This window comes from Drosophila sechellia, unplaced genomic scaffold, assembly GCF_004382195.2.
Source record: "Drosophila sechellia strain sech25 unplaced genomic scaffold, ASM438219v1 U_1, whole genome shotgun sequence".
In the NCBI taxonomy this organism is placed as follows: Eukaryota; Metazoa; Arthropoda; class Insecta; order Diptera; family Drosophilidae; genus Drosophila; species Drosophila sechellia.
Genome location: NW_022611044.1, coordinates 1 through 26,845, shown reverse-complemented (window position 1 = coordinate 26,845; position 26,845 = coordinate 1). Strand labels below are relative to the sequence as shown.

Sequence of the window (26,845 nt, the reverse complement as noted above, 5' to 3'; positions counted from 1 at the left end):
GCTATTTACCTTATTACTTTATCGACTGGAATATGGGCAATTACAACTGCCCACGCCGGGGCCAGAGACACTTTTATGCAATCCGCAATCCGCATGCAAATCTAGTGCGGCTTAGTGTCTTGGGAGAGACCCTCGGATTTTGGTGTCTATCTGACCCTCCGCGGGCTATTGCGAATCAAACGCTTTCACCATACTGCCTTGAGTGGTATATCATGTTACCAGGCAGCTCAACACGCTTGGAACTGACCTACACTGATTACTTGCTTTGAATTGAAAAGCACATTAGACGAATTTAATAAATATATTTATATTTAATACACTCTTCATGTATCAAGAATTAACTAGTCCGCTTAAGAAAAGCAAACAAACTGAGGTATTAAATAAGGATTTTTTACGGATAGCTAGTCAAATCATGCTGATATTGTGGGTATGGGTAGTAAAAATAAAAGTATATATGCACATATAATATATACGTTGATGGTTTTGGAGGTAATATTATGAATGAAATAATTAATAATGCTTTGGGAAATGCTGAAACTGAAATTAAATTGTGTTGGTAAAAATAGAACTTAAGTTCAAAATAAAACCACAATTCAAATTAACATAACAAATCACATTTTATTATTATCAGAATAACAAAGTCGCATGGGTATTTACAAGTGGGCGACAGTGTACGCGGGGGCGGTGTACCGCAGAGGCGTGGCATAGGCAGCGGTACGCAGAACAGGAGCGGGAGCAGCCACCGCCAGAGGGCGGAGCGGACGAAGGAGCGGCAACTGCCAGGGGAGCGGACTTGATCAGAGGAGCAGCAACGGCCACTGGAGCGGAGCGCACAACGGGAGCTGGTGCGGCCAAGGCGACAGGGCGATGGGGGCGACTGGAGCGGCCTTGACCAGTGGAGCAGCGACCTTCACCACCGGCTCGGCGGCCACAACAGCGGTGAGGAGTTCCCGGCGGACGACGGCGTTGAATCCGTTAATGGAATCGGCGGTGTAGGTCACGGGGCGCTTGAAGCCATCGGCGTCGATCAGGGAGTACTCGCCGCGGACCACGTCACCATCGCGCTCCTCCACGTGCCCCTTGTTGTCGCCAGAAAGCGTGTCCTGCACGTCGTAGCTGTAGGTGTACTGAGGATGCGGATCAACCTCCTCCAGCTCAACAGTCTTGGCCAAAACTGGTACCGGAGCAGGAGCCACTGCCACAGGAGCAGCAGTTCTGAGGACGGCTCCATGGGCCACGGCGAACAGAGCCAAAGCGATAACAATCTGTGAAATAAATTACACGCTTTTTAGGATCTTTTATCCACGATGTCAATATGAGGCGAAGGAAACTGGTAATCCATTGGTAGTCCCCCGGAACGTTTATCCTCCAATTGATCGCACAAACCTTTGCGGCCATTGTAGTTGGATGAATTTGATTAACTGTTGTCTTGAGCCGAAGCCAAACACTGAATGTCTGACCCATTGTGGGCCGTTGATTTTATACGCTACTTGGTGACATTGATGACACCTAATTGGAATTCATTTTTGGCGCATCACCTCGAGCGGCGCCCGGTGGCATGTAAAAATGGTCACGCACCTTCTTCAGTTCTGCCAATTTGAAAGTGCTCGATCGATCGAAATAACCAGCTGCACTTAATTGATTACGCCAAGACAAGTTTAATTACTATTTTCCTTAAACTTGGTGGCATATTATTCATATTTGTTGATAATTATAAAAAAGAAATAATAGTTCTGATATTATTAGTTTAAATACTTGCCAGTCAAATTAATAAAAAGTGTTTTGAGTTTGTATCCATAAGATTGTCTTGGTAGGGCATAATGAATATTTTATGTTGGGATAATAATTTAATTATTATATATTAAAAACTAATTTCCTACAAAGTTGTAAAAATTATTAACCTACATTAAATAATGCAAATGTGTTATAAGAAAGTTTTGATCAAGTTATCAAGCTGTTCGCCTGTGTACTACCTTAAAATTATGGAAATCAAAGGTGAGTAATAAGAAATAATGATATTAATTTAATAAAGCCACGATATCTAAGATGTTTTGAATTAATTTCATTTTAAGGGACTTTTTTGTCACAAACACACAATATTGTAAGCTAACTGGATTTAGCAAACGGTGGTGTTAAAGCGCACGCTCTCCGTATCTCTCGGATAAATTGAAGTTATTTGATGACAAAACACAGAGGTACAAAGATTGAGCACGCCTTCAAGCTTCACTTTTCCCTCTCCACACACGTTTAGCATAAATGAATTGCACTAATTACGCCAAGAGCGTGGCCAGCCGGCAAAAGCGAGCTCGGCCATTCAATGTAGCAGCAGCTGAAGAAATAGCTCCATCTCGGTATATAAGCCAAGTGTTGGCCCAGTAGCCCTCACAGTTCACTTCGCCTTCCAGCAACCAATAGCAGCAGCAGCAGCCAAATCAATTCAAATCGAAATGGCATTCAAGGTTCGCCCCGAGGACTTAGCCCCACCAAAGACCCCAAATCCTAACTGCTATCCCCCTTTCAGTTCATCGCCCTCTTCGCCCTGATCGCCGCCGCCAGCGCCGGTGTTCTGCCCGTCCAGCAGGTGTACCACGCCGCCCCCGCCGTGGCCACCTACGCCCATGCACCTGTCGCCGTTGCCCACGCCCAGCCGGTTCTTGCCAAGGCCGCTGAGGAGTACGACCCCCATCCCCAGTACAAGTACGCCTACGATGTCCAGGACTCGCTCTCCGGTGACTCCAAGAGCCAGGTGGAGGAGCGCGATGGCGACGTGGTCCGCGGCGAGTACTCCCTGATCGACGCCGATGGCTACAAGAGGACCGTCCAGTACACCGCCGACCCCATCAACGGATTCAACGCCGTCGTGAACCGTGAGCCCCTGGTCAAGGCCGTCGCCGTTGCCCCAGTTGTGAAGACCGTCGCCGCTCCCGTTGCCCACTACGCCGCCCCTGCTGTCGCCCACTACGCTGCTCCCGCTGTGGTCAAGACCGTGGCTCCAGTTGCTCACTACGCTGCTCCCGCCGTGGTCAAGACCGTGGCTCCAGTGGCCCACTACGCCGCTCCCGCTACCTACACCTCCTACGCCGCCCCCGCTGTTGCCTACCACCACTAAGAACTGCCATTTTACGTTTCTCAACCCATTACTGTTATAGTTTTACAATTGCCTCCTACAAATACACACAAATATTTTTACAAATGTTTTTATCATTTTTGGAATTTGAATGTTTTAATGAAAAGAAATCTGCATCAATTGAAATTAATCAACGGCAGTTGAAACAATTTCGGATTTGTTTTATCCGAATAAAATTAAGTCACGGACATAGCGTTTTTATTAATGACAACCTAATGGGTTTCAATTCGATGTATTAGCCATATTATATACCGATAAAAAATACTGCACAATCTTTAAAAAATTTAAAAAAAAAAAATATTTATCAAATATTTGGCTTAAATAATATGTGCACTTCTGAAATCATCACATAAATATTTTATTGCATTAGATATTATTATATAGTGATGTCTCGAATTTTGTTTTTGCGCTTTTAACTGGCTATATATTATATAGTATATGGAAACAATTACAAAACATTAGAGTAATAGCTGTATGGCAAAAATTTTTGTCTATTCAGATTTTCAGTGTCAATACAAAGTTAGAAAGACTTAGAACTAGAAGAATCACTCTATAAATATTAAATTAAAGCTAATTATAGAGAGTTATAGGTAAACTATATAATTTTATTTTATTTTTTCCCCTATATAATATATACTCTTTGCGGCTATCTGTCATTATTATTACTAGTTGGGACTACTGGGGAGCAAACTAAACTTAATAAATAGACTATCAGATACGCTGTAGAGATCAGCATATTGATGTTCATACGAGTAAGAGCAGTCAGACGGACAGGAACCGGATCCTGTTGAAGAATATACACATTTTATATGTAGGTTCGCTGTAGTCAAACTTTTATTCTGCAAATAACCAGTAAATAATACAAGCTAATTAGTTTCACCTAAGCTAGATTCCTTATGCATTAAATAAGAATACCATAATTTTTGAGCGTACTTAACAAAATATCACATTTTGTGATTTCAATGGGATCCAAGGTGGGCATTTGCCAGTGCCGAGGCTGTCGATTATTATCCCCCTGTGCCGGCACCCAACCGTTGCCAAAGCCAAGCCCAAGCCGAGCAACCCAGCTGGCCAACAAAGAGGAGCGAAAGCCAAGAGTCTGGCTAATGTGATTGCGCTAGACCTTTGTGTGGGAAATGTGGAGCAAATTATTTCTTGGCCGCAATTGGACACACATATTTCGGGTCCGAGTCAGCGGCAGAGCCTGTATAGTCGTATACGTAGTTGTTGTCGGACTTGATACCAGCAAATATGTCCCAAGTAATTTGAGATTCAATTTGTGTGCGACATTAAAATTGCAAAAAGTGCGATTGTTGCTACCGGATATTTTGGCAAGTCTAAAAACCGGTCTCGATTTACCCCTCTCCATTGAAGTGCGAAAATCGAGCACGGACACGTATTCGCGCTAAATTGCCACGCTAATCATGACCAATCGGGAAATACTAGCCAAGTGCTTAAAATGTAAATCTCACACTTCATAAAATTAATGTCGATTGTTCTTTTTGTACGCACTTTTCATTTATAAGGCAGACTCACTGAATGAATTTTTCAAGTTAAGCAATAAGTTGTTTAACTTTGTTCAAAATAATTTAAATAATTTTCTTTAAACAAACTATTGTTTCCTTTTCTTTTCAATAATGAAATGCCAATTTCTTAAATTAATTATCCTGAAACTAATGCATATCATACATCCAGAAAGTTCATAACAAATCGCATTACATAGATATGTGAAAGTTTTATTGAGAATATTTACAAACAGGTTACGACTAATCAACAGAACTAGGTTAATGAGCTAAATGAGTTCTCATAATGGGATGCACGATAATAATACTTTCGCTTGTCAGGTGATCTGTGGCTGGAAACCCCTTACTGGTGGTGGTAGTACTCATGACCTTCGTGGGCGGCCTGGGAGTGGGCGGGTGACTCGTAGCTGGCGTAGTGGTGCTGCTGGTGCTCCTGCTCCTGTGGCTGCTCAGCCTGGTGGGTGGTGTAGGCGGGGCGGTGTAGGCAGGGGCTGCGTAGGTGGGAGCGACATAGGCCTGGGAGGGGGAGGCATAGCTCTTGATGACGGCAGCTGGTGCGGCAGGGGCGTGGTGGTACTGAACAGGAGCAGCAGCCACCACCTTGTGGTGCACATGGGCCAGGGGCTCGCGGTGGACAACGGCATTAAATCCATTAACGGAATCGGCGGTGTACTTTACAGTACGGCGGAAGCCATCGGCATCATCCAGGGAGTATTCTCCCTGCACCACATCCCCATCCCTGGACTCCACCTGGCTCTTCGAGTCCCCGGAGAGCGCATCCTGCACATCGTAGGCGAAGTTGTACTTGGGATGAGGGTCATCGGGATAGACCTCGTGGCCGTGGGGGTGGATCTCATGCTGCTTTTGGTAGATCACATGCTGGGGCTGGTGGGCCTGGTACAGATGGGGATGCTGCTCGTGCTGCTCCACAGGAATAAGTCCAGCGCACACGGCTGCCAGGCAGCAGGAAACCAGAGCAACGAGCTGGAATGGAAATCAGTATAGTCTGTTGCCAAGGTGCAAATTACATCAGCCTTGGCTTACCTTGAAAGCCATTTGGCGAGTGTTTGAGGTTGGTTGGCAAATTGCAGAGCGAAAGAAGCGAGACTGTGTCCTCCTTCTGTGGAGTGCGTGCTTTGAATAATAATTGAACCGCCGATGCATTTGTATTTATAGACGAAATTTTCGTTGGCCCATTGTCTCTCCGCAGGCCTTTCTTTCACTTTTTAACTCGGTTGCTTACAAAAATCACTTCGATCGTAATACATTTGCATGCCTCCTTCTCCGCCGATCGCTAGATTTACCCAAAAAAAGATTTGCACCCACGAGTCACACCCATTTCGCTATTGTTATGAATGGGAAACGGACGGCGAATAGCGGACAAAGCAACCAAAGTCGTTACAAACAAAAGACTTAAGCGAGCAACCCGCCGCGGATCAGCGCTTGAAGATCGGGGGATTGAGGCTTGCGGTTGTGGGGCTCACTCAAGTCATGTAAGTAACCCAATAAATCGCTGCTGGATCGATGAACAGCATTGCACTTGACACAAACGCGCACACTCGAGAAATACATACATCTGGAAACACACCTCCTCTATCCTCCCCATGGTAAATGACCCAAAAAAGATGCATGATCACCTCACATGGATAAGTGAACAAGTAACGTTTGAGCTTTCAGCTTGAAGCTTTCTGCTCTCAGCTTTACAGCTATAATTGTGGCATTGGTAAGTGCTCAATCATGGTCGAAATCGAATTGGGCAGGAAAGTGACTCAACCGGCGACCAAGTGATGTAATAAATTGTGCGGGGCTGGCGACGAAAGAATTTCATTTGAAGGTCGTTGCCAAAGTAAAAAAGTACTCAAATGTATCACAATTATATGTTTCTTTTGGCTAAACTAAATCATTTGTGGTACATTTATAAAATAGATAAATATATCAATGACTGCCAATGTAGATTTTAATTTATATAAAAATTGATTACCGTAACGTTTAATTGGACTATGAGCTTTATATCAATATCTTTTTCACACTCGTAACCAATTAGAGATATTATTATCAATGAAGCCAGCTATCAAATGATTTTATGAAAAAAGCCCGCTTGGATATTTAATATCTTAACTGGGAACTTTAATTTATTTGTGACGACTTATCTATTAATATATTAAAAATCAAGTCCTGGTAGCAATGACCGCTTAAGGCCAATTTAATTAGTCACTCATTTTCAATTTCAATTCACATCAATTAAATTTAGTTTCATTTCACTTTCAAGCAAACGCTTTAATTAACAAATTTGATACTCGCCATTGTTGTGCAAAAGGTCCGAGCTCATTACCCGACAATCAAACAATGAGTCCACAGATTATAAGAACGATTCAAATCTCGTCTGACGTGCGTCTGGCCGCGAGTCAAACCAGTTCCCGTTCGTTTCTATTCCACCAAGTCATCGTAGGAATGGGTGCTAGAATTGGAAGGGAAATGCCGCTAAACAAGATCCGTTAGATACAAAATGAAATACCAACCGGAAGTTAGTACGCTACTAGCCTACGTGCTTAGTCACATGACGATCAAATCCGTTATTTTCCCAAGGAGCTTAAATTCAACAACATATTTAATGTGTTTTAAGGCCTAAGGAAGGACTCAGCTTTATAATGAAATCATTTACATTTAGGGAACAATTAATATTTAAAACAAAAATCATAAATATACGTTTGAAATCAAGCCAGTAAGATATATATGATCTTTAAATTAAAAAAAGGCTTTACTTTAAGGAACTCATTTATATTTAACTCATATACATTTTACGCTTATTTATGAATTTGCTTACCTGAAATCATTTTGCAAACGCTTGTTGCATATCTTAACCAATAATTTTTTAGTATAAGTAAGCGTCCGAAAGAGTAATGATAGCATTTCTTTGGTAGTCTGGAGGTATGTTTGAATAAGTTTAAATATTTCTAGATGTATTTACATTTAAGAAATGACGTAGAACGTATATTATACTTGGAAAAATAAAAAATATTGTACATATACATATAACTGTGAAGCAGTAACATATATAACAATATTTTATTACTAAAAGTGCCGCCATTCATGGTTCATTTGAGGAGTTTTTCGGGTGCATGCAGACGGTATTCTTGCGACTTTCCCCAGAGAAAACTCATCCGCCTCGGCCTCATTCGTCAACCAGCATTTTGGGTTTTGCCTGTCAGTGTTTTAAGGTATTTGGGAGAGAGGTGCTGGACCAGGACAACTAAGCCACATGATGCCGATGTCGTCCCATGTCGTCGACTACGCACATTTCTGACAGAAGCGGTGAAAATTTAAGATTGATCACCGGGCCGAGTGTTTGCTGGAAATTGGTTGAGCTGTTTGGATGTCCGGGTGTCCGGGTGTCCGGGTGTCCGGGTGTCGAAGTCGAGTGCCGGCTAAAACCCAAATAATGTTGGAAAATGTATATCCGTGGCACAGCCGTATCCCCGAAGGATAGGCTAGGAAGTAGGAGTGGCCCTCAGATCGGCTTAATTTAATTAGCAGCCTTTTCCGCCCCTGACCAGCCATGATTCCCACTGTGGGGTCAATGCTGCGCCGAATTAAAAAATTCCAACGGAACGAATTTGTATTGAAAATAATAAAAGTAATCACTTCGGTAGCCTGCTGACCGTCATCGGCCGGCTAACTGGAAGGCATTGTCTCTGTTGGACAACTGTTGAAAAAACGTCTGTTAATTACAATTTAGTTTGCTTAATTTCCGAGGGAAACACTCCAGCCGAGCACTTGAGCACTGGCACTTGTTTGGCCTAATCATCGGCGAGCGCACTTTGCCAAGGGTTAAGCTGGAAATAGTTTATGGCGATTACAGTGCGGAGTAACCGCTGTCCAGCCGGCGACTCGAATAATGCCAATTAAACTTGCACAGAAACCAGTCCACTTACCATTTTTTATTCATGTCTCAATTTTGGCAGTAGTCGCCACACCAACAGCAGCAGCACCTGTGCGTACACCTTTGAAATCTGCTGACTGTTTGCTGGATTTCTTCTGGTGGCAATCGGCTCACATACAGTTTATAGGCTTTGCTGCCGGACCTGACCTTGATACACATAAATTATTGTTCGTACGGTGGCCTTTCTTGTAAGATAATAACGAAATATTTGAGTACTATTTTTAAGATCCCACTGCAAAGTAAAAGTCACGGAGGTGACGAATAAGATAGATAATATGGGTGTGTCCAGGAAAGTTATTAAAAATATTAAATTAACCTTATAGAATTGTACAATGCCTTGCCGAACAACTAATCATCACAATTAAGAAATAAAACAATTTCCAGAACCACGAGTTCAATAAACTGTTGGCATTTAGCTACGCCTTTGACAAACTTCTTGATCATCGTCTAACAATCTGATCAATTACGGATAAGCCGATATAATCCAGATAGAAACCCGAAAAATAAATACTCGGTGGGATTTTTCGCTTTTTTTGGTAGCCTATTGTTGTTTTTTGTTTATTGTTTACACCTAAACTTAAACTCAAATGTAAATTTTGTCCAAAGGGCCGAGACGACGTTTGGTGGGTGATGGATGGATGGGTGGTGGATGGCAGATGTGCGGTGTTGTGCGGCCTCCAACGATTCAATGTTCCGTGATGAGTGCCAATAGGAGTTCTGACCAGGTGCTAGCCCTTAAGGAGCCCTAGCTTTTAGTTCTTGGACGGATCCGGGTGTTCATAGTCATCAACTGGGTGCTGATGTGGGATGTGGTGGTAGCCGAGTCCATAGGTTTTTTTGTTATCTTTAGTTAGCAGCTGCAAGGCCGATACAGAAGGGTTAAATCTGAAAATAATCAATAAAATATTTTATTGTAACTTTCAATTTAACACTCATTCCCTATATTTACCTCTACGTATCTGCCATTTGGTTGTGTGGATGCAGGCTGTATCCAGAATAATTGTATCCAAAGGTGAGTTTTTGCTGGCTGGATTGGTCTGACTGAACCCAGGGCGCGATCGCAAGCTGCTCCCGATCCCGAACCTCTTGGACTCAACACAAAACACTGAATGAGCCAACAAGGAGTCCCTGCCTGCTATTTATACGAAAGTCGGCGATCAAAAGCCTGTTTACCCTGCTGAGGTTCGACGATCCTTTAATTCACATCGTCGGGCATGTTACTTGATTTTGTCCCTATTCCCCTTGTTTTCCTTGGGCTTGTGCTTTCTGTTTTTGGCCGGTTGCATTGTCAGTTTGCATTGTTGTTTTCTGCTCTCTGGATGATAATGACGATGGTTAAGTTGAGAAGGGTTTTGGTTGCGTATCGACGAGCCGGAGCACCCAAAATCAGAAATCTTCCACTTGATTAGTCGGAGGACTTCGGCTTGAAAAAAGGGTCATGTCAAAGGAAGCAGTTGGCTAGCTGAGATTACACTCGAAGTCTGACCTTGGACGGCCCCTTAAGAACTCTGAACCCTAAATTCAGAATCGTTCTTTAGAAAAAACAACAGGTGCACGCTGCCTAGCTCCCCTAAAGTTTCAATGGCAGCTGTGGGAAAACTCTGCCTCAAACTAGAAAAAGTCAGAGTTTCAGTTCTCAGCTCCCCCGATGAGTGGTAGGTAGGGCCATTTATCACCCGGCAAGTAAAGTCATGACCCCATAATTTCCGTTTTATATTACAAAAATTAACAACAAAGGGATTCTCTTTGCATTGCGGTGCACGAGTCCTGCCATTTAAATGGAAATGACCGACACAAAGCCCAGTAGACATTCCACAGTCTTCGGGTGGAGACGTGTTTCTTTCAAGCTACGAATAGCAAGTTCTAAAAACTACAACAGTATAGTGAAAGTTAAACACAAAGTGTAAAGTGCAGTTTGCACAACTAACAATTATTGACTATAGTAATTATTTACTAAAATAAATAATTATTCCATATTGTTCTGGTAATTGTTATATGTGGACTTAGAACAATGAATCAAAACGACATACGTTCTCAGCGACAATGTGAACAAGACGAGCGCCGGCGCTCTTTACAACGCAACAATGCATACTTTTCTTTCGTCTCACCGCAAATCGGTGATCGAGCACCCTCACTTTCAACTAACTCGAAACTTTTGCCCTCAGCGAACGACAGACCGCGTTCTTGCTCTCCCTCTCTGCCTGCTTCGGCTCACAAGTCGTGGAGCGAAGAGACCGCCTCTCCTACCCCGCTCCTCTCGCAGCGCCAAACGACCGTCCCGGGTAACTGTAACACTGCAATAACGAGTGCAGTGACCTCACTGGCAACTGCCACAACATCAACTTCGTCAGCGGCCCAACTAATTATCGCTGTGCCAGCTGTAAATAATTCAGCAGCACTGACCGTTTGCAACAACAATAATGCACGTAAAGAAGAATCAAAACAAAAGCAGAAGTCGATTTCGACTGTGCAGACTGGCATGGATCGCTACATCCAAATCAAGAGAAAGCTCAGCCCTCAAAACAATAAGGCAGGTAATCAACCCAAAATCAATCGAACCAACAACGGCAATGAAAACTCTGCAGTAAATAATTCAAACCGATATGCTATCTTGGCTGATTCTGCGACCGAACAACCCAACGAAAAAACGGTAGGGGAGCCAAAAAAGACCAGGCCTCCACCAATTTTCATACGAGAACAAAGTACAAATGCACTTGTAAATAAACTCGTTGCTTTGATTGGTGACAGCAAGTTCCACATTATCCCACTTAAAAAAGGAAATATTCATGAAATAAAACTACAGATCCAAACAGAAGCAGACCACCGTATAGTGACTAAATACCTAAATGATGCTGGTAAAAACTACTACACATACCAATTAAAAAGTTGCAAAGGGCTACAGGTAGTACTTAAGGGCATTGAAGCAACAGTGACACCAGCTGAGATAATTGAGGCTCTGAAGGCCAAAAACTTTTCTGCAAAGACAGTTATTAATATTTTAAACAAAGACAAAGTTCCGCAGCCACTATTCAAAATAGAACTCGAACCAGAGCTCCAGGCACTAAAGAAAAACGAAGTGCACCCAATATACAATTTACAGTACTTGCTACATCGGAGGATCACCGTGGAGGAGCCGCACAAACGTATCAATCCAGTTCAATGTACTAATTGCCAAGAATACGGCCACACCAAGGCATACTGCACCCTTAAGTCCGTATGTGTTGTCTGTAGCGAACCTCATACTACCGCAAACTGCCCCAAAAACAAGGACGATAAGTCTGTGAAGAAATGCAGTAACTGCGGGGAAAAACATACTGCAAACTACAGAGGCTGTGTGGTGTACAAAGAATTGAAGAGCCGCCTAAACAAACGTATTGCCACAGCACATACATACAACAAAGTCAATTTCTACTCACCGCAACCGATTCTTCAACCACCCCTAACTGTCCCAAACACTACTCCAACAATTTCCTTCGCTAGCGCCCTAAAATCCGGACTAGAAGTGCCCGCCCCACCGACAAGAACTGCTCATTCCGAACATACACCGACAAACATCCAACAAACACAACAAAGTGGCATCGAAGCTATGATGCTATCCCTACAGCAAAGCATGAAAGACTTCATGACGTTCATGCAAAATACTTTGCAAGAGCTCATGAAAAACCAAAATATCCTGATTCAACTTCTTGTATCTTCAAAATCCCCATAATGGCTTCCCTACGGATATCTCTGTGGAACGCAAATGGCGTTTCACGGCATACACAAGAGCTCACACAGTTCATTTACGAAAAAAACATCGACGTAATGCTACTATCAGAAACGCACCTCACAAATAAAAACAATTTTCATATACCAGGATACTTGTTCTATGGTACAAATCATCCAGATGGTAAAGCTCATGGAGGCACTGGAATACTCATCAGAAATCGCATAAAACACCACCACTTAAACAATTTTGACAAAAACTACTTACAATCTACGTCCATAGCCTTACAACTCAACAATGGTTCAACGACTCTAGCCGCAGTCTACTGCCCACCGCGCTTTCCAATCTCTGAGGATCAATTCATGGAATTCTTTAACACACTAGGTGACAGGTTCATCGCAGCGGGTGACTATAACGCCAAGCACACCCATTGGGGATCTCGACTTGTGTCGCCAAAGGGTAAGCAATTGTACAATGCGCTTACGAAGCCAGAAAACAAGCTAGACTATGTATCCCCGGGTAAGCCTACATACTGGCCAGCAGACCCAAGAAAAATCCCAGACCTGATCGATTTTGCAATTACTAAACATGTCCCCCGCAACATGGTCACCGCCGAAGCACTAGCAGATTTATCATCAGATCACTCACCTGTTTTTCTAAATATGCTAACTCGCCCCCACATCGTCGACCCACCGTATAGACTCACAAATTTTAGAACAAACTGGCCAAGGTATCAAAAGTATGTCTGTTCACACATAGAACTAACGACGGCATTATCTTCAAAGGAGGATATAGACAAGTCAACGGAAACTCTTGAAAACATTTTAGTCTCGGCTGCAAAGGCTTCAACCCCGCCAGTGACGTATGCAAAACCAAACTACATCAAAACTAATCGCGAAATCGAGCGGCTGGTATTAGATAAACGACGCCTACGAAGGGATTGGCAGTCTAATAGATCACCAATTACTAAGCACATGCTTAAGATAGCCACACGCAGGCTTACCAATGCTCTCAAACAAGAGGAAAAAAACAGCCAACGTTCATATATCGAGCAACTCTCTCCCACCAGCACTAAGTACCCTCTTTGGAGAGCTCACAGAAACCTAAAGACTCCAATAGCGCCAATTATGCCACTCCGAAGTCCCTCTGGCACTTGGTTTCGAAGTGATGAAGAAAGAGCCAGTGCTTTCGCTGACCATTTACAAAATGTATTCCGACCAAATCCCTCTACCAACACATTTATTCTCCCTCCTTTAATAGCAGCCAATCTAGATCCTCAAGAACCCTTTGAATTCCGACCATGTGAACTAGCAAAGGTTATCAAAGAGCAACTGAACCCAAGAAAATCGCCTGGCTACGACCTAATAACTCCAAGAATGCTCATCGAACTCCCAAAGTGTGCTATTCTTCACATCTGCCTGTTGTTCAACGCAATCGCCAAGCTTGGATACTTCCCTCAAAAATGGAAAAAGTCGACCATAGTAATGATTCCAAAGCCAGGAAAAGATAAAACGCAGCCATCATCATATAGACCGATAAGCTTATTAACATGTCTTTCAAAGCTGTTTGAAAAAATGCTACTCCTTCGGATTAGCCCTCATCTTAGAATAAACAACACACTTCCAACACATCAATTTGGCTTTAGAGAAAAACATGGAACCATCGAACAGGTCAACCGAATCACGTCAGAAATTCGTACTGCTTTTGAACATCGAGAATACTGCACAGCCATTTTTCTAGACGTCGCGCAGGCATTTGACAGAGTGTGGCTCGATGGACTTTTGTTTAAAATAATCAAGCTGTTGCCCCAAAACACACATAAGCTACTGAAGTCATACCTATATAACAGAGTGTTTGCAATAAGATGCGATACAAGCACTTCACGCGATTGCGCAATCGAAGCTGGAGTGCCGCAAGGCAGTGTACTGGGTCCAATCTTATACACCCTGTATACGGCGGATTTCCCCATAGACTACAATCTAACAACCTCCACGTTCGCTGATGATACCGCGATACTCAGTCGCTCGAAATGCCCAATAAAAGCCACGGCACTCCTATCCCGACACTTAACATCTGTAGAACGATGGCTTGCCGACTGGAGAATTTCAATAAATGTTCAAAAATGCAAGCAGGTTACCTTTACCTTAAACAAACAAACATGCCCACCACTGGTCTTGAATAACATATGCATTCCACAAGCCGACGAGGTAACATATCTGGGAGTTCATCTGGACAGGCGGCTCACTTGGCGCAAACATATAGAAGCCAAATCGAAACATCTTAAACTTAAAGCAAGGAACCTCCACTGGCTCATAAATGCTCGCTCTCCACTTAGTCTGGAGTTCAAAGCTCTTCTATACAACTCCGTCTTAAAACCTATCTGGACTTATGGCTCCGAGCTGTGGGGCAACGCATCCAGAAGTAACATAGACATTATTCAGCGAGCACAGACAAGAATTCTGAGAATTATCACTGGAGCGCCGTGGTACCTTCGAAACGAAAACATACACAGAGACCTAAAAATCAAATTAGTAATCGAAGTAATAGCTGAGAAAAAAACGAAGTATAACGAAAAGCTGACCACCCATACAAATCCCCTCGCAAGAAAACTAATCCGAGTATGCAGTCAAAGCCGGCTGCACCGCAACGACCTCCCAGCCCAGCAATAAACTTATTAGGGCATTAATGAAAAAAAAAAAAAAAAAAAAAAAAAAAAAACTATCACTAAGCGAAAGTTAATTAAGTTAGATTAAGATTTGAACACTTATTGTTAGTCTCTTAACACAAAGGGAAGATTCAATAAATAATAAAAAAAATTAAAAAAAAAAAAAAAAAAAAAACAAAGCCCAGAAATTTGTCTGCCCTTCAGACAGACAGGGGATCGGGATCAGGATCAAGATCCGCATTCGTAACGAAATCATCAAGCAGGCCAAAGCAGTTCGTTGCCCCTGGCAGCATCCCTGAAAGATCTTAACAAAAGTCCAGACTGCACCACCAAAAGCACCACAGGAATTTCATTGCCCTAAGACTGCAGCAATCCTTTGGCGAGGCTGGCTCCTACGATGTCTGTGAACTTTTTCGCACACTGAAGGCAAGAACTCGTTATGAAAACAAGCACATAAATAATGCAAACCAGAACAGGACAATGTGAACGACCTCTGAGAGTCCTTTGCCAGGAATCTACCTCTGAATAAGCAACTCAAAACACTCTAGTCTTTCGTGATATATGTCTACATACTTGTATGCATTTTTTTATTGGTGCTGTCAATAAATAAATGAACAGTAATAATAAAGCCAACAATTCTATATATGTACAGCGTCGATTTTAGTCAGGATCTAGTGGTGGTAGGCGACGGCGGGACCCGAGTACGAGGTGTAGGTGGCAGCGGGGGCGGCATAGTGGGTGGGAGCAGCGTAGTGGGTGGGAGCAGCATAGGTGGCATACGCAGCGGGGGCAGCATAGTGAGCCACTGGGGCAACAGTCTTGACCACGGCGGGAGCAGCGTAGTGGGCAACTGGAGCCACGGTCTTGACCACAGCGGGAGCAGCGTAGTGAGCAACTGGAGCCACGGTCTTGACCACAGCGGGAGCAGCGTAGTGGGCGACAGCAGGGGCGGCGTAGTGGGCAACGGGAGCGGCGACGGTCTTCACAACTGGGGCAACGGCGACGGCCTTGACCAGGGGCTCACGGTTCACGACGGCGTTGAATCCGTTGATGGGATCGGCGGTGTACTGGACGGTCCTCTTGTAGCCGTCGGCGTCGATCAGGGAGTACTCGCCGCGGACCACATCTCCATCGCGCTCCTCCACCTGTCCCTTGTTGTCACCGGTCAGCTTGTCATCGACTCCGTAGGAGAAGCGGTACTGGGGATGGGGGTCGTACTCCTCAGCGGCCTTGACCACGACCTTCTGGGCGACGGCCACGGGGGCGTGAGCGTAAGTGGCCACCGCTGGGGCAGCATGGTACACCTGTGGGGCGGCGATGGGAGCATAACCGGCGCTGGCCACGGCGACGAAGGCGAGGGCGAAGACGAACTAAATTCAAGAGCGTTAGATATCCAACCGGAATTTCGTATACAGTTGATCCCGGATTTCCATCGAGATGACTCACCTTGAAGGCCATGTTGCTAGGAGTGCTGATTGGTAGTTCTTTACAGAAGTGAACTGGATCTGCGAATGATACTTTTCTGTGTCCGATCGACAACTTTTATAGTAAATCAAGCTGCCAGCTCTGCTCTGCTTTGGCCCAATACGCCGACAGCACGCATTATTTTCGCGGTGACAGCGAAATATATTAAATGCTTCTCGGTTGCGATTGTTGTCGGGCAATAACTTGTACTTCCTGTTCGCGGCGCTAAGCTCTGTGGGTGTGCAAATGCTTTTGGCCACAGATTCTAAACCCGTCAGCACCGAAAGAGTGAAAGATCTTTGGGGAAAGGTTTGCTTAATACCGAAAGGGCTTGGCCGGCCGCAATGTATGGCTAATTACTTCGTTATATAACGCTGTATAAGATCGCTTTAAGAAGATATACTGATTATGTATTTTTTTCTTACAGAGCAAATCGAATGTTTTTATTGGGTTTTTTTTCAAAGATTTCCTTATCTTTAGAGTTCACTGTGAAATCTGATTAATATTTTTTGAATACTCTATAAATATATAATTATAATTAAACGAACGGATTTGTAATCCCTCGTAATTGTAATCTTAGTTAAGTTTAAAAAGGTACCACACATTCTTTTAAGAAGTTGAATGAACTTTACAATGAGCTGAATAAGAAAAAACTCTTGAAAATAAGATTAACATATATAATCATATAATTGGTTATTACTACTGAAACTAATGTTCCAAAAACTAAAAGCTGAGCTGGTAATCAATTGCAACATTATGTTGCAACATTATGCTATGGGTATGCGCTAGTATCCTAAGGAACATGGAATTTATGGATCTTAGAACAACATGGCCGTTAAAAATATATTACACAATGGATTATTTTTGTATATAGAAAAACGCTGCTTCATTCCAAATAAATGCCCTTTTGCGAAGTCTGTGCGAATCAAGGCCACCCAGCCGACATCCACGATCCCATCCTTTAATAATCTTGGATAATCGAAACGCTATTAGCAGATGCAATCCATTCCCAACTACCAATTTTAACGTGGGCACCTGGCAGAAGGCAAATCCCGCGCGAATCCGTCGAATCCTTTCTAAATAATTGGACTGCGTTTCGCATTCGCAAATCCCTTCTCCTCTCTTGGTTCTCTGCCGGCGTCTCTGTCGACTTTGCCGTTGACTTCGCAGAGCGGTGACTTCGCGCTAATTTGGAGCATGATATTCAGAAGGCCAAGCGTAAGCACCTCGCTTCACCTGAGCAGAAACTGCAAGCGGGAGCTATAAAATGGCTGGCCGGCCAGAAACCGTATCATTCAGCCCTCAGCACCGTTTCCGCAAAGAACTAACCCAGGACTCCAAAAACCTTTTAAAATGGCATTCAAGGTGAGTCCTCTGGTATCCTAACATAACCCGTTTCTCTAACAAATATATTCCACAGTTCGTCTTCGCCCTCGCCTTCGTCGCCGTGGCCAGCGCCGGTTATGCTCCCATCGCTGCCCCACAGGTGTACCATGCTGCCCCAGCGGTGGCCACTTACGCCCACGCCCCGTGGCCGTCGCCCAGAAGGTCGTGGTCAAGGCCGCTGAGGAGTACGACCCCCATCCCCAGTACCGCTTCTCCTACGGAGTCGATGACAAGCTGACCGGTGACAACAAGGACAGGTGGAGGAGCGCGATGGAGATGTGGTCCGCGGCGAGTACTCCCTGATCGACGCCGACGGCTACAAGAGGACCGTCCAGTACACCGCCGATCCCATCAACGGATTCAACGCCGTCGTGAACCGTGAGCCCCTGGTCAAGGCCGTCGCCGTTGCCCCAGTTGTGAAGACCGTCGCCGCTCCCGTTGCCCACTACGCCGCCCCTGCTGTCGCCCACTACGCTGCTCCCGCTGTGGTCAAGACCGTGGCTCCAGTTGCTCACTACGCTGCTCCCGCCGTGGTCAAGACTGTTGCCCAGTGGCTCACTATGCTGCCCCCGCTGCGTATGCCACCTATGCTGCTCCTACCCACTACGCTGCTCCCACTCACTATGCCGCCCCCGCTGTTGCCTACCATCACTAAGAACTGACATTCCGCATTGACTAGCCCTTTTTTGTTATAGTTTTACGAACGACTACTAAATATAAACATATATTTCACATTTAAAAAGGTTATTTCACTGTATCCGTCCCAAAGGATATGTACTTCCTGGGGCTCAATTCGATTCGCGAGCCAATACAATTTAATTACTTTTGCTTCGTGAGGGCTAAATTAGAGTGGCTGTGTGGCCAATTAATTGAATTAGGCTGCGACATTGAAATTCCAAACTTTTTAGTTTTAAAGTCAAATTGAATTTTTTCTTTCAATCGTTCCTTTCCATTGAGATATCTATTTGCTATACCCGCTATGATTCGATTCGGGTCTGGACGTTGGCCAATCCTATCACCGAATAATAAATCATAATCAGATCGGTGTGAAATATTCATGTGTGCTTATAAAAGCAATTTACGGATATATAATATAAACGATTTTTTCGTTTGCCGGATTTCGATTTGATTTTGCTAGACGGAACTTCAGTGATCGGCTTTCCCATTTCGCATTTTGCTTGTACCTATTAACAAAATTTTTTTAAATTAAAACAATGGGATAGAGGGGACTACAAACTTAAGTCCATTCAGAAATGGTACACTTCCAAGAAATTCGTATAGAATCATACTTATTGCATAGAAAATTAAATTCCTCATTAAAAAAAATATCCATGAAACTTGCTGTGATTGTTCAATCTTTTCATAATGTTCAAGCATACACAAACAGCTACTTTCATGAAGGAGTTTGCAATTTCGGCGTACTGCAGCACTTATCACGTAAACATCGGTTTTTTGACTGCTGAGATGCAGTGACCTTCATAAGTAGCACTAATATAGACGTCATAACCACGGCATTTCATAATAGAATCGAGCTTATTGATTCCTGATCTTAGAGCAATGCTAAGTTCAAGTATTTTCCAGAAAATTGTTTACAATCGTCTCACCAAATCCTTAACATCTCTCAATATTGAGCTGCCTTTTAATTTCGTTGTTTAACTTCTTTCGGGTTGTGATCAAGTCCTTTACTGATAACAGGTTAACTGTGTTTAATATAATCAATTTCTCATGCAAGTATATAAAGGTGTCCGAACAAATATATAAAAGACAATACTATAGTTGATTGTCTCGATTATCAGATACCCGTTACTTATCTGATAAATTGAAATCCATAAATTAAAATAAATTAATAACATTTATCTGAAGCGTGGTCGTAGCCACTCCCACATGTTACATACTTTTCAACGAATCCTGTATACCCTTGCAATTTACGAGTACAAGTATACTTATTAAAATTATTTGCATTGAATTGCTAAAATACAAGAAGCTTTTAGTAAACCTTCATCAAAATTAGTTAGTCACTTGTTAAAAATGTCGTTATTTTGCATGAAGGCATTAGATGTTTTTTCGGTTCCCTGCAGTGCAATCCGGGATAAAAGAAATCTTCTGACGTGACTCGTAGGGTTTTTGAGCGTTTCACTATATTGAATAAATAACCATGTAAAGTCTAAAGTCTATAACAATGTGATAGGAAACACGATTTAAAATTGGAAAAAGTTTCCTTTTAAAGCATTAACACAATTGAAAAAAAGGATTGAAACTTGGGAAAATGTTGTGGGAATCTTGGATACAAATTGTGTACAATGTATGTATAGGTGTCATGTAGAAATATTGCCAGATAACATGCTGTAAACAGAAACACTAGCGCCTGTCTGATCCATGTGGTAATGTTAATTAAAGCTTATTATTCAAATGCCAAATACTTTAACAAACGTTGCTGGCCTAAAAAGTTGATAAAGGTTGGGAGAAAAGTGGAAGTTTTCTCTTTTGGGGTTAGTCTATAACCGATTTAGAGGCTGCCCGGAAGAAACACTGTGGACCTAGTTACAGCGGCATAGTTTTACTTTCGAACCGATGGGAATCACCAAAATACCAAATTAAATTTAAAGTTAAAAAGGTTTTCAGGTTTTTAGATAGCTAAAGTACCTAAAAGGATGAGCTTGCCACTCCCACTCTAACCCTGACAAAATACAAACTCCTCGAGAGCCGTGGCCTAGACATTTTTCTTGGTAGATAATATTTATCGAATCAACGAGGTCAGCCTATTTCTTTCGAGATAATGTATATTGTTAAGATGTCAGGGAGTTTATAGTACCCAACACCCTTTAAAAATATCGTAGAGACGATTTCTTTAAGGCCTTTGAGCTTTCGTCATATAGAGAAACTCAACTTTTCAAAACACTAATAATTTAAATTTTATTACTAAGTAAGGGACTTAATCTGTAACTCGTAAAAGAGTTATCTCGAATGTTTCGTGCATATGGTGATCACTTCGCACTCCGTTCAGCCGGGAAATTAGGTTTTAGTAACGACTACTCAGTACACCTATCTTGGTGGCTCGTTGATTTCCTGGTACTGCAAATGGGACTTCCTGCAATTGGGACTTAAATTGGATAGGAAATACCAACCGAAAGATTGGTCATGTCGAAAACTATGTACAATATAGTATTGCCAAAAAATTACGCCTTTGCCATTTTCTCATAAAAATAATTTTTGAGCACCGCTGTAGCCAAGATGTATTGTTCAGTTGAAAAGTTGGTTTTGATCATACGAAAGTATTTTCTTATTCACGTATTATTAAGAAGATGCTCGCTGAAGCGACAAGCATTAAGATTAATGGCTTGAAATAAATTATTTTTGAAACCAATTTTTTCGTTATTTTCGGATTAAATTAAAAGCAACTTAAGGTAATGTCACCGTCATACAACCCAAATCGTCTTTAGTATTTTGTAAGATTTTTTATTCTGAAAGTTTTTTGTCTTACTTAGTTTTTTATTCTTTCTCCTTACAAGATATCTATTCCATTATTTATAGTCATATTTATAATATATATTTGTTTACTATTATGAAAATGTAGAATCAACATACGAACATGACAAACATCGAAATAACTGAGAGTGCTTTAGGATTCTAAATAAATTTTTTCATTGAGAAATTGCACTTGGATCCAGAGCGATCCAAACTTTTATTTATAATTTTACATAAGATTTATTGACAGTTTGTTTACGTTTTTGATTTAAGCTACTTCAGATATATACAAAACGAGTTTATCAAAGATAATTCAGTACTTTATAATCATTGATGTGGACTTGTGCGAAAGTCGTTCAATTTTTCTATCTATTTACAATTTTGTTGTCTTTTGTAGTTCTAATTGGAATTTTAAGATAGAGCATCATCTGACTTGAAGCCAATAGAAAATCATGACAGTTTGGGATTTGATTAGACTAAAAAGAGGAATAGCTTATTATGTACAGATATGTGCTAAGGACAAAGTGCTTACGACGCTACGACACTGAATAGAATACAAGACTCACGCCACGCGGCGAATTAGGCTAACAAATATTTACACTGGCCTCTGGCTCACTTCCTACATGAATAACTGAGTTGTAGTATTCCGGCGCAAAGTCGTTGGCAGGTTGCTCAGAAAGTTAAAGTCCGAGCTATTGGAGTTCTCCAGCCACTGATCGCAGAGGTCCAGCTGCAGTGCTTCCGTTGTTTCCGAATGCCTGGCCCTGACCAGCCGGTCCCCATTGATGGCGAATCCGTGGATGTGCGTCGGCGGCGGTCCGACTCCCACTCCTCCGGGAATCGCGGCAGAATTGTGGTGGGCGTGGATGTGGGCATGCGCCTGAGCCGGCACCTGCACGTGTGGGGGATGGTGTCCATGGCCGTGGGTGGCCGGAACAGGAGGTTGCTGACCCGCCTCGTAGTACCCACCACCGGTTCCGGCGGCCCCAAAGTTGTTGTAGCCCTCGCAGTTTCCATCTGAAGGCCTAGAGCACTGTATGTTTCCCACTTCCCAGGTGATGCATGTGCCTGTAGCGAGATAAAAAGGAGAAAGGATCAGAACTCAAGGTCAAAATAGCAGACGTGCAGGTTTATTGCATAGAATAAGTATATCCTTTTAAAACAACAAAATAAAGCTATATTCTTAATTATAGAGTTTAACTTATTAAAAAATATATATCCTGACTGTTAAGATATGTAATTATTTTAACTTCGTATTTTATTTGAAAATAATAACATAAGAAAGACAAGTCTATTGCGAATAGTTCTAAGATTGGCCTGGTGCGATAATTTAAGCGTTTAATGAGACGCATGTTTGCTAATATTACTTTTAGCCAGTTATAACTGGGCTTTAAATGGGCCAATAATCGTCTTAGACGCAAACAGATTTTCGCAAGAGCGTTAGTAATGACAGAGTCTGGATGTTGTGATACCCGACGCAAGTGGTTTGCGCTTCGGCTAAATTTTGTCAAGCCCAAAGCCATGTGGGGCTTATGTACTATCTAAGATGTCAGTGTTGGAAAGTGTTATATTTATGGATGGTTAAGCAAAAAACAATGGCCACTGGGGAGACTGGAGAACATAATTATGTTAACAAAATTATATGAAATAATTTTGAATATATTTTGAATATACAAACTTTAAATATATTCTAGATTCGTGTCTTCAACAAATCTGCAAATATGCATTGCCATTTGCATACAAAAAACGGGATTGGCAGAATTACAAAACTTGCATATAAAGCAGATATTGTAATTAATATCTTGCTACTTACTGGTGGTTAATCGCCGCTGGCTGGTGAGGCTGCTGCTGTTGGAAGACCACCGTTTGGTGTTGGTGAGCTTGCGCCTGTTGTTGAAAACTCATGTTGTCGTAGTAGGTGCCATTGTTGAAGTTGCTGGGTCCGTTGACCGGCGCCTCAAAGTCGGCCACATGGTTTTGGTGGTGGTGCTGCTGTGGGTGCTGTGCGTGGTGATGGTGCTGCTGCTGGTGGTTCAAGTACGGAGTGCCGTTGGTGTCGTTGTAGTTGTAGTAGAACTGGTCGTTCTGCTGCTGCTGTTGACTGTTTGGTGGAAGTTGGCTGCACTTGGCTTGGGACTTAGGTACTCGCCGTGCAGCGTCTGCTGCTTGTTGTGCGGATTGTGGTGCGGCGAGGCGGCGAATTCGATGTCGTATTTGCCGTAGTAGTCTTGCGGCTGCTGTTGCGGCAGCTGCTGCTGTTGCGGGTGCAGTTGCTGCTGCTGCATTTGCTGCTGCTGCTTGGGACTAGGATAATAGCCTGGAAAATAGCCGCCAGCTGGGCCGCCTCCCCCCCGTTTCCATTTCCGTTTCCACTATTGCTGTCCGAAAGGGGCGTGGGCGTGGCAATGGCATTGGCGGCACTCTGAAAGCGTTTCTTGCCGACCGCCTTGCTGGTGGGTGCATTTCCGACGGCGGAGGCATCTGAATCCCGCCGAAAACTGACCAGACTGGGAGTGGAGTTTTCATAGCCAAACGGCGAGGCTTTCGATGAGGTGGAGACCGCCTCCTTTTTGATGACCTGAAGTGCAGTATTAAAGCAATTTGTTAGTAATATAAATAAGATTTGTAAATTGTCAGTTTGCCAAATATATTTAAGGTTGTTAAATTGCTACCCAAATATTGTATTGTCTCCTTAGAATTCGCACTAAGTTATCAGAAATATAGTTTCTTATATTTAACCTTTTTCATTCGTCTAATCCTACGTTCTTATTAGCAACTCCCCCACTAAAGATGACAGACTCACCTGACCATCGTCTTTCTTCTTCACCTTGATGGGCTGCTCTCCTCAATGTCCTCGTCCAGGCTAACACTAGATGCCACGCTGGAGTCGGCGCTGATCACATTTGAGGCGGATACGGTGGTGCTGCCCATCAGATTCGAGGAGATGCCCGTTTCCAGGGACGAGTTTGGAGTCACTGGTCATTTTAAAAATATCATTAGATATGTTACCACATTCCATAATAAAACTTACGGCTTCCAGCACTCGGGTTGTTGTTGGTGGCGCTCGGCGTGTTGTTGTTGTGACCCCGGGAATTCGACGTGGAATCGGGTATATCATCGGATGGCAGCTCGCAGCCTTGACACGATTTCTTCGAATTGGAGTCTGCATTTCACGGGAAGATAGGATGAAAGCAAATCAGTAGGTATATGACCAGGAATATTGATGATTTGTTTTCGTAAGTTGGAGGCGAAGAGGAGAGCGGAGGGTCGAGAACCAACTCGGAACTCTCACGCGAAAGGGGTTTGCACGTCGAGGGCCGCCCTGCCAAAAGTGGTTCCAACCCATCCCATGCTCTGACAATGATTGATAAGCTACACCATCTCTTACTTCAGCGTAAAAGCCTCAGAAGCGAAACCATGCAAAACCGAAAAGTAAAAGTGGAACAACTTGTTGGTAAACCCCAAGAGCGAGTTCAAATTTTGGTACAGTTTTCTTTGGATTCTGAATCCTTTTAGGGTCAACGAGTCGAAAACTTTTGTCTGATATCTTATTTATGTGCATCAACGGTTAGTAGAATAGTTAGTAGAATAATATAACCCACATTTAAATGTTATTGTACTTACTACTATCGGACTGATCATCGTCACCTTTGAGGCTGTCCTTGTTGTCCTCGTCGTCCGTTTTCGAGAGCGTTTGCCTCTTGTGCTTCATGCGGCGGTTTTGGAACCAAACTTTTACCTGCAACCGAGATGGGATTAGTTTGAGTTTCGACCAGGTGTGTGCAATTAAAAGTGGCAAAAGGGGGGAAGGAGCACCCAGAGCTGTGAGCAATTTGTCAGCGGAGTAATGGAATTCCGCTGCCGTGTGCGAATGCAGCGGAATAAATTGCATTGCGGAGCACTCACCTGTCGCTCCGTAAGGTCCAGGCTGGCTGCTATCTCGATCCTCCTTGGGCGGCATAAATATTTATTGAAATGGAATTCCTTTTCCAGCTCCAGCAGCTGGGTATTGGTGTACGCGTGCGGAGTCGTCGGGGCAGGCCGTTTTCTGGAACGAATTCAGCTGCAATTGAGAAATTGCATTTTGTTCGTTTGAGACTTGCGGAGTGAATGTGAAATTTTTTTCAATTTTTTCTATTTGTTCGTCGAGGTTTTCCCACCAACATGTCCCCGTGTGGGCGTGGCCGTGGTACATGCGTCAACAAATTGCATTCGCGATGGGAAGCCGTGCTTGGAGGATTCCACCTCTCTATCTCCGCCCGTAATCAATCCATCAGCTCGTCAGAGGCATAACTAATTCAGCGAAACTCGCCCAACTAGATAAGAAAACTTTTAGCATTCTCCAGCAATCCTGCGCCAAAAGTGCAGCTGATGCCGCGCCGTAAGTCGCTCGACTCGAGCGTTTTTCCTTCGCCGCTGAGTCGCGACACTCGCAGCTCGAGCGTTAAGTTAATTAACAAAAATCTAATCAATCAATCAGTGCGCCAAAGACGTGGCCACAGCAGGGCTCTCAAGTGGTTCGGCTACCAAACGGAAGCCTCAGCCAGAAGCTTCGGTGGAAAGTACATAGCTCGCAGGGGAGCGTTGAAAAACTTATATATTGAATAGCAAAGGGAAATCTATTTAATTTTTTTGAAAAACTTGTCTATTATATATGGAAAATATTTCGCTCTTGAATGTGATATAATATAATTAAAAATAAGGCGACAACAGGATTGTATCCCAATGGTAAATATTATTCACGGTTTGTGGAACGTCCTAAGTAAAGTTAAAAAGTGTTATTTCTACATACAATAATCAATTTTGCCAGACTTCCATTCGACATCATGCTAAAAGTTAAGTCTAAGCCAGTATATGAGGAAAACTTATCTAAAACGGGAGCCATTGAATTATTCTACCATCCAAAGCGCGATAAAAACATCCTTCTCGAAACTAAAACGAGCTCTAATGATAGGGATCACTAAATTGCTAGGACATAAACTCGTGAAAATACAATTTTCCCTAAATAAAACTCGCATTGATGAGTAGTAAAGAGATGCGCATATTCATTTAGAAAACAGGACATTTTGCTACCTTTGCCGCAGTTCAATTCTGCCACCTTATTTGCATTGATGCGATTGCAAAATATTTTGTATTTTTTCGCCACTTGCCTTTGGCAACAAGCACGGCGTTTCCAGCTGAACGAGCTGCGTAAACAGAGTCTCAATAGCGGCAAATGGCGAAAGAACAGGATCCCGGCAGGAGCAGGACGAGGAGCCAGACATAGACACTGATTGAATTACAGATGCGAGCCCGAGTTCCTTCATCAATACTCGCAGAACGGATGCCATAAACACCACCTGGGGGCACACTAGCACACACAAACACACAGGCGATTCAGGCAAAGGGCCATTTCCCATTTCCCAGGACCAAGTCGCATTTACTTGTGCGAAAAGTGCCCAGATACAGATACGGAACGAAAGCATAAATTTCGCACAAAAGTTGCACCCGAAAACTGTTTACGAGCGAACTGAAACTGGAGGCAGTGGCAGCCAGAGGCAGCCAACGAAAACTGAAAAGTAAAGTGCAC

At 43.1% G+C, this 26,845-nt stretch overlaps 3 protein-coding genes and 3 pseudogenes across 3 annotated transcripts; 2 read left to right on the top strand and 4 right to left on the bottom strand.

The window, feature by feature from the left end:
• Positions 1 to 646: 646 nt before the first annotated feature.
• On the bottom strand, positions 647 to 1,446 carry LOC6614147 (annotated as a pseudogene).
• Positions 1,447 to 2,372: 926 nt separating this feature from the next.
• On the top strand, positions 2,373 to 3,197 carry LOC6614148 (larval cuticle protein A2B). The gene is made up of 2 exons (XM_002038565.2): positions 2,373 to 2,459; positions 2,522 to 3,197. Exons 1-2 carry the CDS (start codon positions 2,448 to 2,450, stop codon positions 3,107 to 3,109), a joined length of 600 nt encoding a protein of 199 aa, XP_002038601.1. The 5' UTR covers positions 2,373 to 2,447; the 3' UTR covers positions 3,110 to 3,197.
• A 1,645-nt stretch (positions 3,198 to 4,842) lies between these two features.
• On the bottom strand, positions 4,843 to 5,802 carry LOC6614149 (cuticle protein 19.8). The gene is given in 3 exon segments (XM_002038566.2): positions 4,843 to 5,127; positions 5,130 to 5,634; positions 5,695 to 5,802. Coding segments are annotated over 3 exon segments (651 nt in total). The 5' UTR covers positions 5,707 to 5,802; the 3' UTR covers positions 4,843 to 4,993.
• Positions 5,803 to 15,511: 9,709 nt separating this feature from the next.
• LOC116802445 (larval cuticle protein A3A-like) lies at positions 15,512 to 16,468 on the bottom strand. The gene is made up of 2 exons (XM_032726924.1): positions 16,408 to 16,468; positions 15,512 to 16,331 (listed from the first exon to the last, which is right to left on the bottom strand). The coding sequence occupies exons 1-2, from the start codon at positions 16,417 to 16,419 to the stop codon at positions 15,633 to 15,635; spliced, it is 711 nt and encodes a 236-aa protein (XP_032582815.1). The 5' UTR covers positions 16,420 to 16,468; the 3' UTR covers positions 15,512 to 15,632.
• A 1,223-nt stretch (positions 16,469 to 17,691) lies between these two features.
• Positions 17,692 to 18,553, top strand: LOC116802446 (annotated as a pseudogene).
• A 3,307-nt stretch (positions 18,554 to 21,860) lies between these two features.
• Positions 21,861 to 25,471, bottom strand: LOC6614152 (annotated as a pseudogene).
• Positions 25,472 to 26,845: the final 1,374 nt, after the last annotated feature.